At 42.3% G+C, this 18,166-nt stretch overlaps 1 protein-coding gene across 4 annotated transcripts; it reads left to right on the top strand.

Annotated features, from left to right (window-relative positions):
* Positions 1-6: 6 nt before the first annotated feature.
* PPCS (phosphopantothenoylcysteine synthetase) lies at positions 7-3,392 on the top strand. 4 transcript variants are annotated; one of them, XM_040627436.1, is made up of 3 exons: positions 7-117; positions 732-835; positions 2,551-3,392. In XM_040627436.1, exons 2-3 carry the CDS (start codon positions 743-745, stop codon positions 2,869-2,871), a joined length of 414 nt encoding a protein of 137 aa, XP_040483370.1. In that variant the 5' UTR covers positions 7-117; positions 732-742; the 3' UTR covers positions 2,872-3,392. The 4 variants fall into 4 exon arrangements, with proteins under 4 accessions (XP_040483370.1, XP_008697573.2, XP_008697571.2 ...); XM_008699351.2 differs by having other exon boundaries at positions 7-562; XM_008699349.2 differs by lacking the exons at positions 7-117; positions 732-835 and adding an exon at positions 283-562.
* The last annotated feature ends 14,774 nt before the right edge of the window (positions 3,393-18,166 follow it).

The raw sequence follows: 18,166 nt of genomic DNA, 5'->3' as shown, positions 1-18,166 counted from the left end.
GGCGCGGCGCGGCGGCAGCGGAGCGGGCGCGAGTGCGGGCGCGCCCGGGGGCCGATGGCGGACGTGGACCTGGTGGCCGAGTTTCCCAAGCCTGCGGATGCTGCGCGCTTCGCCGAGGTTATGGCTCGCTTCGCCGCCAGGCTGGGCGCGCAGGGCCGGCGGGTGGTGTTGATCACGTCCGGCGGCACCAAAGTTCCCCTGGAAGCCCGGCCAGTGCGCTTCCTGGACAACTTCAGCAGCGGGCGGCGCGGTGCTGCCTCGGCCGAGGCCTTCCTGGCCGCGGGTTACGGGGTCTTGTTTCTGTACCGCGCTCGTTCCGCCTTCCCCTATGCCCACCGCTTCCCGCCCCAGACCTGGCTGTCGGCGCTGCGGCCCTGCGGCGCAGCCCCTTCGGGCTTGCTGAGCCTGGAGGCCGAGGAGAATGCACTTCCGGGCTTCGCGGCGGCTCTGCGGAGCTACCAGGAGGCTGCGGCTGCCGGCACCTTCCTGGCCGTGGAGTTCACCACTTTGGCGGACTATCTGCATCTGCTGCAGGCTGCGGCCCAGGCGCTCAATCCTCTGGGTGCGTGCGCATAGGAGTTCAGAGTTTCCTGCAGGCAGAGCCTTTCTCCCCAGACACTTTCCCCCTCACCTTTTCATTATCCGCAGTCTAACAGCCGGGGAGCCTGAGTTGAAAGGAGCAGATCCCATATCCCACTCCAATTTATTACACCCTGTGCTTCTCTCTGCAGGCTCTTCTGCGATGTTTTACCTGGCTGCGGCCGTGTCAGATTTCTATGTTCCTGTCTCAGAAATGCCTGAACACAAGATCCAGTCATCTAGGGGCCCACTGCAGGTGATGGGCGCTTCTCTTCCAGAGATCTGACCCCCCATAATCAATCTTGGGTTAATTCCCTCTTGATCTGGAGATGGCCTTTCTGCATTCCGTATGTGATAGGCGCTAGGGATACAGAGATGAATAAGACACCGCCCTCCCTCAAGAACCTCACAATCTAGTGAGGGAGCTGGACACAGACTAATTACAATACAGAGTGAGCAATGCTCTAGTAGAGGTACGTACAAAGTGAAGTCAGAGCATGGGGTGAGTGAATCTTGGGGAAGCCAAGGAAGGCTTCCTGGAGGAAATGACATAAACTGGGTTTTAACAGATGAATAGCGAGTATAGCAGACAACGTAGGGAAGGTCATTCCAGGTAGAGGACAAATTGGAGTTTGGAAATGAGCCGTGTGCTGTGAACTGAAGTTGTTTGGTAAGGCTGGAGAGCAGGGAGAGTGGGGCGCAGGGTGGGCCAGCTGACCGAAGAGAGCTTATTTTATAGATTTTGTATTCCTTTTTAAGGAGCTTGGACTTTATCCTGTGGAGCTAAGGAAAACAAGTAGGAGAATGAGATAAAGTTTTTGTTTGAAAAGAACATTCTGGCATCAGTATTAAAGGTGAATTAGGGAGAGAGTGGCAGGTGTAGGTTAGATGACAATGGTTGCTGTATTTTAAGGAAAGGGTATGGGGTGACTAGAGGTGTGGTTGAGATGTTGAGGTGATCTGGCATCCTGGAACCTGAGAGAATTCTTAATCATTTATGATTCAAGCAGAATTTAAATAGGAGAAACTACCTGTGGGACACTTGCTGACTTTGTAGGATACTAATTTGTTCATTTCTTCAATAAATATTTATTGAGTACCTACTATATGCCAAGTACTATAGTAGGACCTGGAGATAAAGCAATGTGAAGAAACATACTGTGCCCTTGTGTTGCTTACAGTCTTCAGAGACATAAATAAGTCAAATGCATACTATGTTAGGTACTGAAAGATGCTATGCAGAAAAACTAAGTGAGGAATGGGAATATAATCCCTTTAACACTTGCTAACTTTCTGAAATCCTGATAATTATCATCGTAATTTCACAATTTTAAAATTCTGGGAGGATTAGTTTATCCTGTCTTTTTTAGTTCTTTCTTGAAAGTACACAAACCAGCTCAATATTGTTAGAACAGTCAAGACTGGTATAGTAGGAGTTTGATCAATTGAAAATAAAATCAGTTCTTTTTCTTCAGTGCTACGATGTGTTATGAGTGACAGTTTTTAAATGAAATCAGATAGCCATTCTACCAGTGCAAGGGATATTTTAGGCTAAGAGGTTTAAAAACCCAACGTTAATTAAACTTCTGCCAAAGTTACATTTGCGTTACAGATTTGCGTGAATAGATTTGTTTGAGTGTTTGGTTTAAAATAAGGGGAATATTTAAGAAAATATAATGCTGTTTTTCAGAGCTCTGTTAATGGTGATGAGGGTGGTAGGGCAAGGTTAATTCATAAGACATGGTTTTGTCTCAGAATTTGTATAACGTCTTGGAATTACAAATCCTTATGAACCCTACAGATCCAAGGGTCTTAGGCTAAGCATTTAAAATGCTCTGAAAAGTTTGACAATGAGAAATCCCACTTAAATTGACACAGTCAAAAATCTGAGTCCCTGCGAGTTTCCCATGAGACTGACCTCGTAGATATTGACCTTTGTTTGCTTATTAAGCTTTTCTTTTTCCAATACAGATAACAATGAAGATGGTGCCAAAAATGCTTTCTCCTTTGGTTAAAGACTGGGCTCCCAAAGCATTTATAATTTCCTTTAAGTTGGAGACTGACCCTTCCATCGTAATTGATCGTGCACGGAATGCTTTAGAAGTTTATCGACATCAAGTGGTGGTGGCCAATAGCCTTGAGTCACGACGGTCCTCTGTAGTTATTTTAACGAAAGACTCAGAAACCAAGATATTGCTGTCAGAGGAAGAAGTAGTAAAAGGCATAGATATAGAAGAGAAGATAGTGGGTGATCTTCAGTCTCGACACACGGCTTTTATACATGACAACTAAAAAAGCCTTTGTAGGATAAAAATTGTTCAGTGGATCAGGGCTCTTCTAAGTGGTAAAAACAAATCCTTTGCTTTCATAAAGACAAAAAATGAAGGGAAAAAACAGTGAGTGGTATGCAGGTGAATATAGTTTGGTATTTGTCTTCTAAAGATCATTTCATACTCAGTAAAAATGAAAACAAAAGGAAAGCAGTTATGACCAAACCACCTGACACGCTCATCTGATTATCACCTGGATTTTGAAAATGAGCATGAGCTGTTCCTCACCTTTAAAAAAAGAGCTTATTGGAAATTATATTCCTCAACATATACATGTGAGGCCTGAATATCAACCTTCTTCGTACTAGGAGAAGGATTACGGATGCATGAATGGCCATGCCTTAAAGATCAAATATTTCTTGATGCCTAGTATGTGGTAGGCCCTGAGGATTATGAGGATTAAAAAGATGAATAAATATGTCTCTGTCTGGGAAATGGGTGTATGAAAAATAAAGTGCAATAAAGTGTGTGCCCAAAAGCCAACATGATGGAAATGATGTTTTTTGAAAATTTATCAAAGGTGGGAGTACAAGAGGAGGACCCTTCCCTTAAGATAGATTGCACGTAGAATGATGAGCTTCCCATGACCTTCACTTTTTGCTCCTTTTCCCAGGTTGACTCTCTATTTGAGTTAACAGTTTACCTTTCAAATATTCTAGAACTGTTCTTAAGGGAAACGACTTCTACCTGGGGCCTGGAAAGGGCCTATTAGTTAGTTTTGCCCTGAGGGAAGCTTTACTATGTGGTAAGAAGTAGGGGCTTTGAAGCCATCTCAGCCAAGTTTGACCCTTTAAGCTGTATTACCTGTTACCTTTGTAAGCTTAGACCATTGACTTAATCTCAAGTTCCTCATTTATAAAATAGAGATACCCGCACATAAATTTTCTCAGCAAGGAGGTGTTCTGATGGTGTCTGACCTGATCCCTGAATTCTTGAGTTTTCAAAGCTCCTCTCACTGTCCTGGGCTTTGGGTTGGGAGTACGCAAGAAGTGTGGTTCCCTACAAAAAATGCCCTAAATGGTCTGTAGGATGATCCAGAGTGCATGTCGAGAAACTACCATTAATAAGTAGGTAGAAGCAGGAAATATACTTCACATACTTGATTTAAAATGCGATGATATTTCATGGAGTCGGAAAGCGTAGCCCAATGTGTCTGATGACAGTGGTACAATAAATTTTAGTTGAAAAGATCTGAGCAGAGGTGCAAAGATGGCATTGAAATATGTCATTAAATCAAGAAATGTGACTTTCAAGCAGAGGAAAAATAACTGCAGCAATCAGGGCTGTTCTGGAAGCAGTAGTCCCACCGAACAAAAATTTTTAATTAAAGTCTAAGTAGAAAAATCTCAAAGACAACAGGCTCTGTCAGCAGTGTCTGCAGTACTGAAGGGATAGGAAGCAAAAGATTGATTTTCTTCCCTACATCTATACCTTCGTGTGGGTGATGACTGTCATGATGTTTGAAGTCCAACAAGGATAAATGGAGTGAAAACTAGAAGCGATTCTAATCTTTGTTTCTACCCTATCACTTCCCTTAGGAACCATTTCCTATCCTGTTTTGTTAGGCTTAAACAAACACCACTTTCCTACATGGAATTATTTAAAGTGTTTTCCAATTCCAATTTAATTCCCATTTGGAACACTTAAACAGTATTTACACATGTTAAAATTCCAAGAGGTTTTTTTGTTTTTTTGTTTTAACATTAAATAGAAGTATGCAAAGAAATAATGAAAAGGAATGCGAGTCAATGAGAGCAAATGAGAAAGCACTTGATCGAGATTGGAGGACCAAGAAATGTTTCCCTGAGGAAGTGACACTTGAACTAATAAGCAGGAGTTAAGTGGACTGGAAGTGATGGTGGTGAGCATTTTAGATCAGAGAAAACACACTAGTAAGGTGGAAATGGTTGAAGTAAGGGATAAGATCTGTCCAGGTAACTTGCAAAGCTTTGGAAAGGATCCCATGTGGAACTAGAGTAAGACCGAAATGTGGGTACCTATTTGGGATATCAGCAAAGCAAGGACCCCCAAAACATGGGTCAAATCAAGCTTTGATGAACTGACTAGGATCTTGTAATAAGAGCATTTAAATGACCATGATATAAACCAAGCTTCTCTCAAGTTGTCATTTACAAATTTTTATTTTGCACGACATAGGTGGAGGAACGGTTCACTTAAACTTAATTTTCTAGGACTTCCAAAGGGCTTCTGTCTTAGGGACAGTTCTAGTCAAGTCCGATTTCTTCATCTTTACAACAATAAAGCCGGGTCCAAAAAATGTGATTTGCCTTAGGTGCCCCAGGTAGTGACAGATCTAGGATTAAAATTCAGAACTCTGACCCTCTCCCTTTTAAGAATGAAATTACTTCTAGAAAAATAACTCCAAGGTTATTGGGCCGGGTCTCCACTTAAGGCCTGGCGGGAAGCTACTTGAGAGCTCGAAACGTCCGCTAATGAAAAGGAGCCTCAAAGTAGAAAAAGCGCACCTGTGTTGTTACCATGGTTACTGGAAAGCCAATGGAATGCGCCGTATTTTCGTTTCTGCCGAAAAACGCCGCCCCACGACCCGAAGGCCAATGGTGTGCACCGTCTCCACAGGAAGAGCAGCCCCCGAGCCAATGGTGCGCGTCGTTTCTATGGTTCCCGCCGGAAGGACGCCTCGGCGTCTCTGCGACCTGCGCGGTTGCTATGACGCCCGGGCCCGGGTCGGCACCTGCCGCTGGCGGTGCGGCGGACTGGAGCGAGCCGGGACCCTCGCGGCGCTCTCCGAAAGACAGTCTCTGGCCCGGTTCCTGAGGTTGCCGCGGTTCCCGCCTCGGCCCCGAGGAGGAAAGAGCCTCTTGTGCGTTCCTTTTCAGCGTCCCAGGTCTCTCCCGCTTCTCTCAGCGGTGTGGCCCGAAACCGGAGGGGAGCCTCGCCTGGCTCTGCCTTTGTAGGGCCGGGCTGGAGTGATTCCGCCTGAAGAGCGATTCGCCGGTCCCCTGGGACCCAGCCGCCCAGGCCTTTAGAATTAGGCTGTCTGTCTGATTCAGACAGGGCTTGCGACCCCGTCACCGGAGTTAGGTGGGCGCTCCTTTTGTCACTGCCCAGGCGAAGACGCAGCCCTGCGCAGACCGCTGCGCCTGACCCGCCTGGCCGGTGCCGAGGCCTCCGAGCCACGGCTCCCCCTGGTAGGCGTGTGAACAAAGAGCTGCTGTTTTCTGCTTTTTCGCCCTATGTTCATCATGCGGGACCTTGAATGCCGATGAAGCTCTGGAGAGGCCTTTTGTATCTTCAGCATCAGACGTCATCAAGTCAGTTATCTTCTGCCTTTCGAGCGGCAATCTCATCCGCTTCTCTCATCGCCTTGAGCACCAGTTTTCGCATCCTGCTCATTCCACAGCCATTTTCACCCTTTCTTGTCCACGCTGTACGTCACTGAATGTCCATTCGTCTCCACCACCTTTGCCATCTATAGACCGCCTCCCTCTGCTTTCCTGCTACAATGCTTTGGGTCGCTAAGTATTCCACATTCTCCAGCTCTGGAATCATTTGGAAGATTTTCTTTGTTTCTCTGCACTATGGCAAGCTTCCTGTCTTGGGTAAACTAACTAGCATGGAGAAGCGCACATTGGTAAATACAGACAGTAAATTTCTGCAAGCCTAGTGCGTTTTGAAAACGGAGGGGGGGAATCAAAATGCATTTTTAGGCCCGTCCCAGGCTTATATAAAGAAAGAAGAGTGTTCCTTGCTCAAGTGAATACTATGTTAGATTTGCATGATGTATTCATGCACGTGAAAAGATCATTCAGAATGATCACGTAGCCATATTTCAGCTTTAAGCCCATATGAACACAATGCCTTGATACCGTCGAATTTTCTGGAGAGGAGATGCTTAAAACAGTTCTTGTGTCTTCTCTTCATGTCAGTTTCTTTCTTCCTTCCTTCCTTCCTTCCTTCCTTCCTTCCTTCCTTCATTTTAGAGAGAGAACGGGTGTGCATGAGGGAGGAGGCAGAGGGAGTGGGAGAGAGAATCCTCAAGCAGGTACCCAGTGAACATGGGGATGGGGGGTGGGCTCCCCCAGGACCCTCAGATCAAGACCTGAGGTGAAATCAAGAGTTGGCTGCCCAATGGACTGAGCCACCCAGGCACCCTTCATGTCAGTTTTTTTTCTTTTTCCTGATTTTATTTATTTGAGACAGAAAGAGAGAGAGAGAGCATAAGAGTCAGAGGGAGAAGCAGACTGTCCACTGAGCTGGGAGCCTGATGTGGGGCTGGATCCCGGGACCCTGAGATCATGACCTGAGCCAAAGGCAGATGCTTAACTGACTGAACCACCCAGGCGCCCTCATTTCAGTTTCTTAATCAGAAAACATTCTTTGTGATGTGAGCTAAGAAACAGAAACAATGAGGCAGAGTGATTGAAAATAAATATTTTTGGCAAGGGACCAGGCTTAAAAAGACCAGAACATAGAACCTTAAAAAACAGAATGAGATTCATTTAGAGCCAGTGAAATTTTCTTTTAGTTGAAAAACTTTAATTTGTCTTAAAGTATCTGTTCCTTGTTGAGTCTTACTATTTCTTTTCAGTATTCAGGTTTAAATGTAAACTTATTTTGAAAATACGCACTTTTAGTGGGTATTTGGGGGGCTAGAATAATTTGGATATTGTTATTTTCTCATGCCAATTACAGCACTTATCTGTGATAGCTCATACTTGCAGCCAGGTTGAGTTTCCAAATACTGAGAAATTCAGCTTTCTCTTCTATAATAGATTGGAAAAGAAAAGAAAAGTTCTAGGGGCATCTGCGTGGCTCAGTCGGTCGGGCGTCTGACTCTTGATTTCGGCTGAGGTCATGATTTCAGGGTCGTGAGATCAAGCTCTGTGATCAGTGTGGAGTCTGCTTGAGATTCTCTCTCACCCTCTGCCCCTCCCCTGCTCACACTCTAAATAAATAAATAAAAATCAATCTTTAAAAAAGAAAAGAAAAAGTTCTGAAACTTTATCAATTTTCCACATTTAATGGATAAATTCTAACTTTTGAAAAGCCGAGTGTTAGATGCTGTATTTCAAGGGTCTTACCTTTCCCCTTCCAATATGTATTTACTGAACAAACATCATTAGGGCAACATTGAAAAGTAACTTTTTAAAAACTTTCCTCTTACCCTAGGACAGTGGCTCTAAACCCAGGGGGTGATCTTGCTCCCCATGAAACATTTGACAAAGGGTGGAGATATTTTCAGTTGTCACAGCTGGGGGTGTGTTACTGGCTCCTAGCTGGCAGAGGCCAGGGACGCTGCTGTACACCCTTCTATGCACAGAACACCCTCCCCCCCCACGACAAAGAGTTAGCCAGCCCAAATGTCAATAACGCCGAGGTCAAGAAACCCTGTCCCAACATATCAAGTTCATTTTTCTGTTCTGGGTCAACCCTTGCTCACGAGTGTACATTTTTACATAGCTGTAATGATAGTGTATATTTTGCCTTTCTTTTTCCTGTTAATTTTATATTTTAAACATTTAAACATTGCTACATTGTTTTCAGTTTTTTGAAGAGTATATTCTTCCTCATTTTACTTGGGAATTGAGAAGGAAAAAACTATATAATTTTTATATAGTTTTATACAAAGTTTTATACAAAAATATAATATGTATTATATTTTAAGATGCCTATAATTTTTAAATTATATTTGTGTAGAAGGGAGAAAGAAGGGTTATGGTAAATAGCTTATCCGGGTATATCAGTTTTTGTGGCCATGCTGTTTACTTTTGTTCCCTAATGTCACTCTAAGACAGTGAGAGCCAAAAGACGTGCTGTAGCATGAGGTATGGTCCTGCCCCTTCACTGTAGTTTGAGGCACCTGTAGGGGAAATAAGAACAAAAAGCAATGACTCTGCACCCATTCTCCTTGCCCTCTTTCCATTTAAAATTCTTTGTCTCTCTCTCAGTTTGCTTTGACAGTTTTACTAACTCATTCTTTATATCTGGAAGCAAAAACTTTTTAAGATAGTTAATGAGCATTTATTCAGTATCTACTTTGTAGAGAATAGGTTGTGGGTATGCTTTGTTAGGTGGGTAATTTTAGGTGCAGTTTAGATGTTAGAGCATTTATAATTCAAATAATGGATTTTTTAAAAGATTTTATTTGAGAGAGAGAGAGAGAGCACAAGCAGGGGGAGCGGTAGAGGAAGAGGGAGAAGCAGACTCCCTGCTGAGCAGGGAGCCCAAAATGGGCTGGATCCTAGGACCCTGAGATCATGACCCGAGCAGAAGGCAGATGCTAAATAATGGATTTATATTACCTCAAGATCTGCTTTTTTAGAACTTCCAAATTACTTAACCATTGCGTCTCAGTGACTGGAAAAATGTGTGTTCTGGGATGTCATAGCAGAACAGGCAGAGCAGCCCAAATGATAAAGTCGTGGAAATATAAACAGCATGATGGAGATCCGTCAGTATACTGGCGTGGAAGACTGACGTCAAGGCGTGGCAGAAGATAAGGCTATAGAGACAGGCAGGACTAGGTTGCGGAGAGTCTCTGGTCCCAAGCTGAGGGATTTGAACTCTTCCTGAAAGCAATGGGAATGAAAAGCAGCAAGTGATTTGCATTCAGAACAGCCAGTCTAAGGGCTTTGGATGGGGGCCAGCCTGGCAGCAGGGATATCGGTGAAGGATGCAATTAAACAAACTGGACAGTAATTGAGGAAAACCTCAGCTAAGGCAGCGCCCTTAGAGGTGGAATCTACACATTCAGCGACCGGTCATTAATGAGAGTGGGATGAGTAAGAAGGCAGGGCCACAGGAGACTCCCAGGTTTCTGGCTTGGGAAACCATATTGATGGTGATTTTATTAACCGTACAATACAGAAGGAGGAGCAGGTGGAAGGGAAAGATGAGTGGATTCAAGCTGAGTTGTTCATTAGACAATTTGATATGCATTGGTCATAAATAGTAGACTCATTTTATATTGTCTTCTTAGCCTACATCGTCTTCTCTGGAATTTGTATCTCTCCACCAATCCTTACTTAAAGAGTAGGCTTTAGTGGCCATATTTGTACCTTTGCTTTCAACCCATTCCAGTGACAACGGACTGAATGAGGATTATACAACTAACTTTGGAGAGGGGGACATGGTTCATTGGATGAGCAAAAAATAATCATCTCTCTTTCATGAATTTGAATTAAAAGATAAAGAACAGAAATGACTTAATCCGAAAAGTTAGTTAGGCTTGACATGTGAATGGCTGTTCCTAGCCTGGCTGAGGAGCAAGTGGAGAAAATTTATCCATGTGGAAAAGCAAGTAAATGGGGGCAGATTCATGTGGAAACTCAGAGATGAAGGACCTCATGGGTCAGGATAGAATAGTTCAGTCTGGTCTAGGATGGGCTGCCCAGTTCCGTATCCAGTTCCTATGTAGTCATATTTATTTTCCAGCATATGCCCTTATATCTTATTTTAAGTAACATTTCTGTAATAGTTGGGATTGGTTGGCCATGAGGGTCAGAAAGCTCAAAATAAAAATGGCTTTAAAAAGATAGAAATTTATTTCTCCCAAATAAGAGTGAAGAAGCAAGCAGTCCAGAACTGATAGGGCAGCATCTTGAAATTGTCAGAGAGTCACAGATGTCTTCTCTTATGATAGTATATTATCTGTGGCAGGTGGCTTCTACCCCATGGTGTCCAGGATGGCTGCTCAGACTTTAACTATCTTGTGTGTATTCCAGCTGGTAGAATGGAGGAAGGAGTGAGGAAGAGTGATCCCATTCCTTTCAGAGCACATCCTAGAGGTGGCGTAAAATTCCATTTATATTCCATTGGTCTGAACTTAAGTCACACGGCTGTATCCAGCAGTAAGGCAGGCAGCCATATGATCATTCAAGAAATCAGTTCTCTTATGCTGTGGGAAAAGGGAAGAATAAATATTGGGGGACAACTGGCAGTCTTTGCCACATGCACTTGTGTATGTTCTAACTTCAGTGTGTTTCTGTTTCTTCCCATTTTTTCTAGATAGAGCTGGAGCTTAGCAAAAATGGATTATTATTAAATCTAACAACCGCATGAGGTAGGCCTCATTAATCCATTTTATTTGGGGATAAATAAAAGTTTAAAGAAGTTAGGCGACTTGCTTAGTCACAAAGCTAGAAAGTGGTGGAGCCAGAGTTTGAACCAAGGTATGTCAGACTCCTATGTCCATGTTGTGAATCACGATGACAGTGAGAAAGGCAGAGAGCCAAAGGCAGGATTCTTAGGAATGGCAGCATCTCAAGGGACTGTGGGAGAAGACGAGCCCAGGGAGAATACAGAGAAGGAAAGGCCAGAGAGGTAAGAGCAAAAACAGGAGAAAGTGATGTCACAGAACAGAGAAAGGAAATGCTTTCAAAATAAGGGTGCAGAGAGATCATATAGAAAAATTACAGAAACATGTCCAGTTTGATTGGCATTTTGAGGGTTATTGGTAACATATTTTGAATACAGTGGTAAGAACAGAAGTCAAAATGCAGTTGAGGAGGGGAAGACAAATTAGAAGGAGGAATGTGGTGGGGTCAAAGGAGGGCTATTTTTGTATCTTTATTTTTAAAACCAAAAACATCCTTTTTTTTTTCCTTTTTCTTTTCTTTTCTTTTCCTTTCCTTTCTTTTCTTTTCTTTTCTTTTCTTTTCTTTCTTTCTTTTTTTAGAGAGAGAGTGAGAGCCTGTGTGGGGAGGGGCAGAGAGAGAGGGAGAGAGAATCTTAGGCAGGCTCCACATCCAGTGTGGAGCCCCATGCGGGGCTCGATCTCAAAGCCCTGAGATCATGACCTGAGCCGAAATCAGGAGTCCAACACTTAACCGACTGAGTCATCCAGGCACCCCAAGACCGGAAACATCTTGAGTGAAGGGCAAGAGATCAGTAGAGAGGGAGATAGTGAGTATACAGAAAAGAAAGAGCTTCCTTGAAGAAGCAATATGGGATGGGATCTAGAACACAGGTGAAGACACTTGCTTTGATCAGGAGGATGGACGTCTCCTCCACTGAGTGGCGAAAGAGAACGAGGTCTCTAAAGATGAAGGCGAGTATCTTGGTGCAGCGGAGGAAGTGGACAGAGCGTCATGATGACTATAGTTTTACTAGTGCTGTGGGAGACAAGGTCATCTGCCAAAAGAGGGGAGAGCTGAGATTTGGAGTTTGATGAGAGAGATGGAAGTTCTGAATAGTTGCCGAGTGAAATGGTAGCAGAATCTGGTAAAGAATGCATAGATTGATCTAGCAGGAGAGAAACTTGGCTCCGGCTGCAGACCATGAATTTGCAGTGGCTCCGGTCTACTTGCTCGTTTTATTTTTCTCTACCAACACTCAGCAAACTTAAATAGATATAGAATAGTCAAATGGTCAAACTTTTCCAGAGCTGGGATTTTCAGGGAAGGTGGGACAAGGGGCAAGAAAACTGGGGACATTGATGAGAAATTGCAATGATCAGCTATTGAGTCCAGGCTTGAGGGGAAAAGCCAAAAGGTATCTGGGAGCTTGAGAGATGTAATGGTCCAGGGACTGAGATCTCACTGTCATTGTAGAGTAAGTACAGTTTAAGAGAGCAACCATTTCACACCCATCAGTATGGATTTGTTATAGATATAAAACAATTATAACAAGTGTTGGCAAAGATGTAAAGAAATTGGAGCCCTTCTGCGTAGTATGATGAGAACATAAAGTGGTGCAGCTGTTTTGGAAAACAGTAGGGCAGCTCCTCAAAAAGTTAAGCGAAGTTACATGACAACAATTCTCCTTCTAGGTATATACCCAAAACAGTTGAAAGCAGGGACTTAAACAGATACTTGTACACCCATGTTCACAACAGTGTTAATTCACACTAGCGGAAAGGTGGAAACAGCTCAAATGTCCATTAACAGATGAGTGGATAAATGAAATGTGTTACATACACACACAGACACACACACGCATGCATACACCCATACACCGGAATATTATTCAGCCTTCAAAAGGGAGAAAGAGAATATGAATGGGGACCAGATGATGAGAGTTGGGTGAGGAGGAGCACAAGAAGATTTCTAGCTGTAAGTCATGAGGAGGACACATGGGGTACAAAGATTCAGGCCTGGGTCCTTTTTTCTTTCAGTGTGAGGTTCAGATGATAATTAGAATTCTATGTATTGTCCACTAGAACTCTTGATGTGAAAATGATAACACTGAAAAACAGCAAGAAAGGAGAAAAATAATACAAATAATCAAGAAAGCAAAACAGTATGGTTTGTGTGGACTGTCTGCAGTACAATAATAATTAGGCGGATCACTGCAATTTGGTCAGATTAACTTGGTTAAAAGTTATGTCTGGGGGCGCTTGGGTGGCTAGTTGGTTAAGCGTCTGCTTTCGGCTCAGGTCATGATCCTGGGGTCCTGGGATCAAGCCCCGAGTCAGGCTCCCTGCTCAGTGGGGAGTCTGCTTCTCCATCTCCCTCTGTTCTCACCCCTGCTTGTGCTCTCTCTCTCAAATAAATAAAATCTTTTTTAAAAAAAGTTATGTTTGGTTATAACAGCAAGTCCTCTTCAGCTAGAGGTTCTAGTAACAGAGAAACACAGATACAACTTCAATCAGAAATTTATCTTTCACCTACCATTATAGTGGAAGCTCTTTTGTAGCATGACTACTTTTAACTTAAAAAACTAAAGATAATATTGATGACAGGCTCATATCAAGAAGTTTTGGAAGAGAACTGAATGATTTAAAAGTCACCAGAAGTTATAAGTCATATTCTGTGAGCACAGTAATTCCTTGATAGTACAGAATCCGTGAGCTCGCTAGCTTCCAGAGGGGTCCTTTTATCTCTCAAATTCAGTTGAGGGAAAAAAAGTCTTCTTTGGAATTTATAACTTTGCAAGGGGGCTGTTTTCAGATTACTGAATTGTAAACTTCAGAACTGGGCATACAGAAAAGCTTGTTTTTTTAAAACACACATTTGCATTATATATGTAATATATATATATAATGTCATCATTTCTTATTTTAGAAGATGTTATAAAGCTGTTGAACCTTTAATTTTCTTTGTGCTGTTGGCTATTCATGGAAATGTTCATCATAACTGGGTAACATACCCATTAATTAACAGGAGAGCTAAACTACTTTGGACGGAGTCTAACTCTAGGTGCACATACATGGCCACTCTCCTGCATGCCCCGCTGTGCGTATTTGTATGTGTGCTGTATGCATGTGCGTACATACACGTATGCTTATTTCTTCACCAAGGACAAGTTCAGATAGAATATATATTTCACCATCTCGAGAAAGAAGGGATTGAATCCCTTATTGCTATAAAAGAACCGCTCTATTTTATTTGGTGCTTATTCCAGAACAGTGAAGACAGCTGAGCACTGCTACCAGAAATTTAGAAGAGCTTGCAGTGAAGCCCGTGGAAGAAATGAAAGAAGTAAGAGCTAATAACATAAAGTTTTAAGATACCTGTCGTTTTGTTCATTGTCCTTCATTAAATTGACATGTTAAAAACCAACATTTGAATATTACGGTGCAGCTTGCAAAGCACTTGCCTGTACATTTTCCCCCTAAATTATTCAACAATCTGTATTCATTTCCAGTAGAGTGCACGTACAGGACGTTACTCAGAGATGACTGGTTGGACATCCAGATAGGTCTGCTCAAGGCGGCTTTCCTTATCTTTGTAAATTCATCCTTGTTTCAATAACCGATTTGTTTCAACTGTAGCCGACTCTCTTGCTTGTAGCTTGTAGGCTTAGAAACCTGCTTAGACAAGGTACCATGAGTGGATCTGTTTCTCAAAGGTGACCTTTACATTAACTGCACTCACAGAGAAGTTTGTAGAAAAATAGATTCCAGCTTACTAGTCGACAAAAAAATGTAATTTTGCCACAAGAAGCAGACACGTGTGTCCCGTGGCTGATGGACTCTTTCTCTACAGGTGCACTGCATTACAGATGTTTACTTGCTGAACAACTGATTCCAATTTTTACAGCACTGGCTAAGATAGTCTGATTTCCACCATAGGGCTCTCTATACCTGTCTTTGTTTCTGGACCTGTTACAGACAAGAACCAGGCAAGGTACCTAGCTCATAGAGGAGCAGATAATGGCATCTTTTGACTTTCTTGTCACTCTTTTGATGTTTCCAATACTGATCAACCTACTTTTTGACACATTCTTTCTTTACATGAGTTAAATTCTCTCAGGTTGCTTGGAAATCATTCTGCTGTGTTTCAACATCTCAGCTCAGGCAACTTACTGGTTTTTAAATTTAACTCTTTAAATCTTTTTTTTAAAAAAGATTTTATTTATTTATTTATTTATTTATTTATTTATTTATTTATTTGACAGAGAGAGAGAGACAGCCAGCTAGAGAGGGAACACAGGCAGGGGGAGTGGGAGAGGAAGAAGCAGGCTCCCAGCAGAGGAGCCTGATGTGGGGCTCGATCCCAGGACTCCAGGATCACGCCCTGAGCCGAAGGCAGATGCTTAATGACTGAGCCACCCAGGCACCCCAACATTTAATTCTTTAATTTGATTTCCAAACTCTTAAAGAAGAATGCAGCTCCTTTAGAACAAAAGCAGGACAGCATAATAGACCATGAACTTTAACATTAGGCAGATGGGGGTGAAAAATTGCCTTTTGTACCGTCTTTCTGTGTAACCTTGGGCAAGTTAGTTAACTTCTTTAAACTTGAAATTCCTCATCTATAAGATGGGGATGATAATAGCTTCTTCAAAGAGATGTGTGAGGTTTACACAGGTTACATTCCATAAAACATTTCATATACGTGTACTTCACACCTAGCAAGGATTCAATAAATTATAGCTGTTACTATTAGAAATAGGTGTTATTGTTCCTGCCATTTTGAAGAGAAAGAAATCGAGGACTAGCAGGAAGTTATAAAGTTGGGTGGCAGTGCCGAGTTACCTCTGCTGTACCGTTCAGCTCTTTGTTCTTTTTATGAGGAGTTGTGCAATAGGCTTCAACACAATTCAGCAAAATGCAATTCATTTACTTTGGTAGTCTACTTCTCAGCAATTTGGCACACCGAGTAAGAGGTTAGCCTCTGGGTCTGGCCCTGCTGAGTGCGAAGTCTAGCTCTTCCCCTTATTTCCTGCATGACAGTGCAAATCCCTAGGCCTCTAACAGCCTGCTTCCTTCCCTGTAAAGTGGGAGGATAAGCAGTCTCATGGGATTGTGGTGAAAATGAAATATTTGATGTCCTTAATATAGTGCCTGGAGCATCGAGTTAGCTTTTAATCTATTATCATGAGCCACATAAAAGTAACTTTTATGAAGCTGCCATGTTAACCAGAAGCTATTTTTTAAAAATACTCAGTATTTTAATACAATCTTCTGTTAACGTTTCAGACATGTTAATCGTCATTGTTAGCACAGGAATGTAAATAATTATTGTGGAGATTTTTCTCTGTTCATGGGTATCACGCTGTATTTCCTAAACCATAGATAAGGAGACTTGATTTGAAACCTGGTAAGTTAATGGAAAAAAAAAATATCAGAGACTGTGACTGTCCCAGAAATTTGTGGAGATGTGTCATCATATCTATGGGAATAACATAAAACAGCTGGGAGGAAGTTTAGGGAGAGAGACCCACACTTAAGGAAAGCCAAGTTTTCTGTTTATTTCTTAGATTATAGACACAGTAAATAGTATGGTGATCTCTCAATGACTCTTTCACTTCATAGATTTGATATGGGTTACTATATGAACCATGGACTAAGAGTAAGAAGATGTATTATTTTCTTTTTAGGTGGAAAAGTATGCAAACCATGTCCATAACTTAACAGAGGAAAGAGAAGCATTTTCTCACGGCTGTGAAAAGGAAAACAAACAGTTTAGACATGTGGTTAAAGAGCTCCAACCCAAACAGGGTACTTTTTCCTTTTGTAACAATGTCAAGTTTATTTTTTTTTCTACTTCTAAAAATAATATGTGACAATTATAGAAATTTGGGAAATGTATAAAAGTAGAAGGAAGGGGAAAAATTATAATCCTCCATTCCAAGAAAAGTGCTTATAATGTTTTGAGTGTATTTTCTGCCTTGTCTTTTTAAATTATCTATTCTGAAATAGTCAGGAATGTGTGTGAGAGAGTACAGCATGGTTATTTCCTTCAATGTCTATTCTAGCACTTACCACACTGTCATAGTGACCTGTGTCAGCTCCTCGGGGGCAGAGATAGGCCCTTGTCTTAGTGGTTTCTGTGTTTCCCACAGCACCTGCCTTGTAAAGTACCCAGCATATTAAGGACTCAGGAAATATTTATTAAGTACCACAAAGCTACAAGAGAAGACATGGATAAGACCCCTTTAAAATATTCTATTTTGTTTAACCTCACAAATTAGATATTGTTATTACATAGGGACAGCGATTACTTATACTTACCACACATGTATTATTTTCTTTGCTCAGCATTTTCCCTTGCATCTCAGATAGTCCGTTTGGGATCGTTTTTGTTTTTGTTTCATTTTAGAACTTCCTTTCACGAGGGTCTGCTGATGGAGGTTTTTTCTTTATTTTGAATCTCAGGTGGAAAGGTTGAGTCAAGCATAGGACATATTTCATACGTACTGCACTCTTGTTTCATTTCTTTTCCTTTTGGTTTTCCAGTGAATATACTGAGTTTTCTTCTGCTGGTTTAGAAGTTTGCATTCTATTTTTGTTTGTATGGTGGTTGCATTTTTAAGAATTTTTAAATTTCTTCTGGCATTTTTAGTTATTCTCAGCAGGAGGGTTGTTCAGGGCTCTACTCTGCCATTCAGTGAGAAATGGAAGATACTGTATGTCCTGCTGCCGACATAAATTAGTTCATGAAGGATTGGTAAATAGGGGAATTATGCCATTTTAATGCAGAGGTTCGTATACAGTGTACCCCAGCATGTTAATGATTTGGGCTTACCAGCAAGCCTTGGACTTTATACGTGAAGCTCGTTTGTCCCACATTCTTCTTGGGGACTCAGTTTGGCCGCATGTTTCTCCTGGGAAGTGCTTATTGCAAAGACAGCCCTAATCTTTGTGCATTTTGCCTTTGTTTCCATAACTCCACAGCCTCAGCTTTTTTAGTTCACCTTTCCAGCAAGCCTGATTTTGTAAAAGAGAAGTCCTATATTGGGGCGCCTGGGTGGCTCATCGTTAAGCGTCTGCCTCCGGCTCAGGGCGTGATCCCGGCGTTCTGGGATCGAGCCCCACATCAGGCTCCTTCGCTGGGAGCCTGCTTCTTCCTCTCCCACTCCCCCTGCTTGTGTTCCCTCTCTCGCTGGCT

The sequence above is a fragment of the Ursus maritimus genome, unplaced genomic scaffold, assembly GCF_017311325.1.
Source record: "Ursus maritimus isolate PB19 unplaced genomic scaffold, ASM1731132v1 scaffold_12, whole genome shotgun sequence".
NCBI lineage: Eukaryota > Metazoa > Chordata > Mammalia > Carnivora > Ursidae > Ursus > Ursus maritimus.
This window is presented reverse-complemented; position numbering and strand designations above follow the sequence as displayed.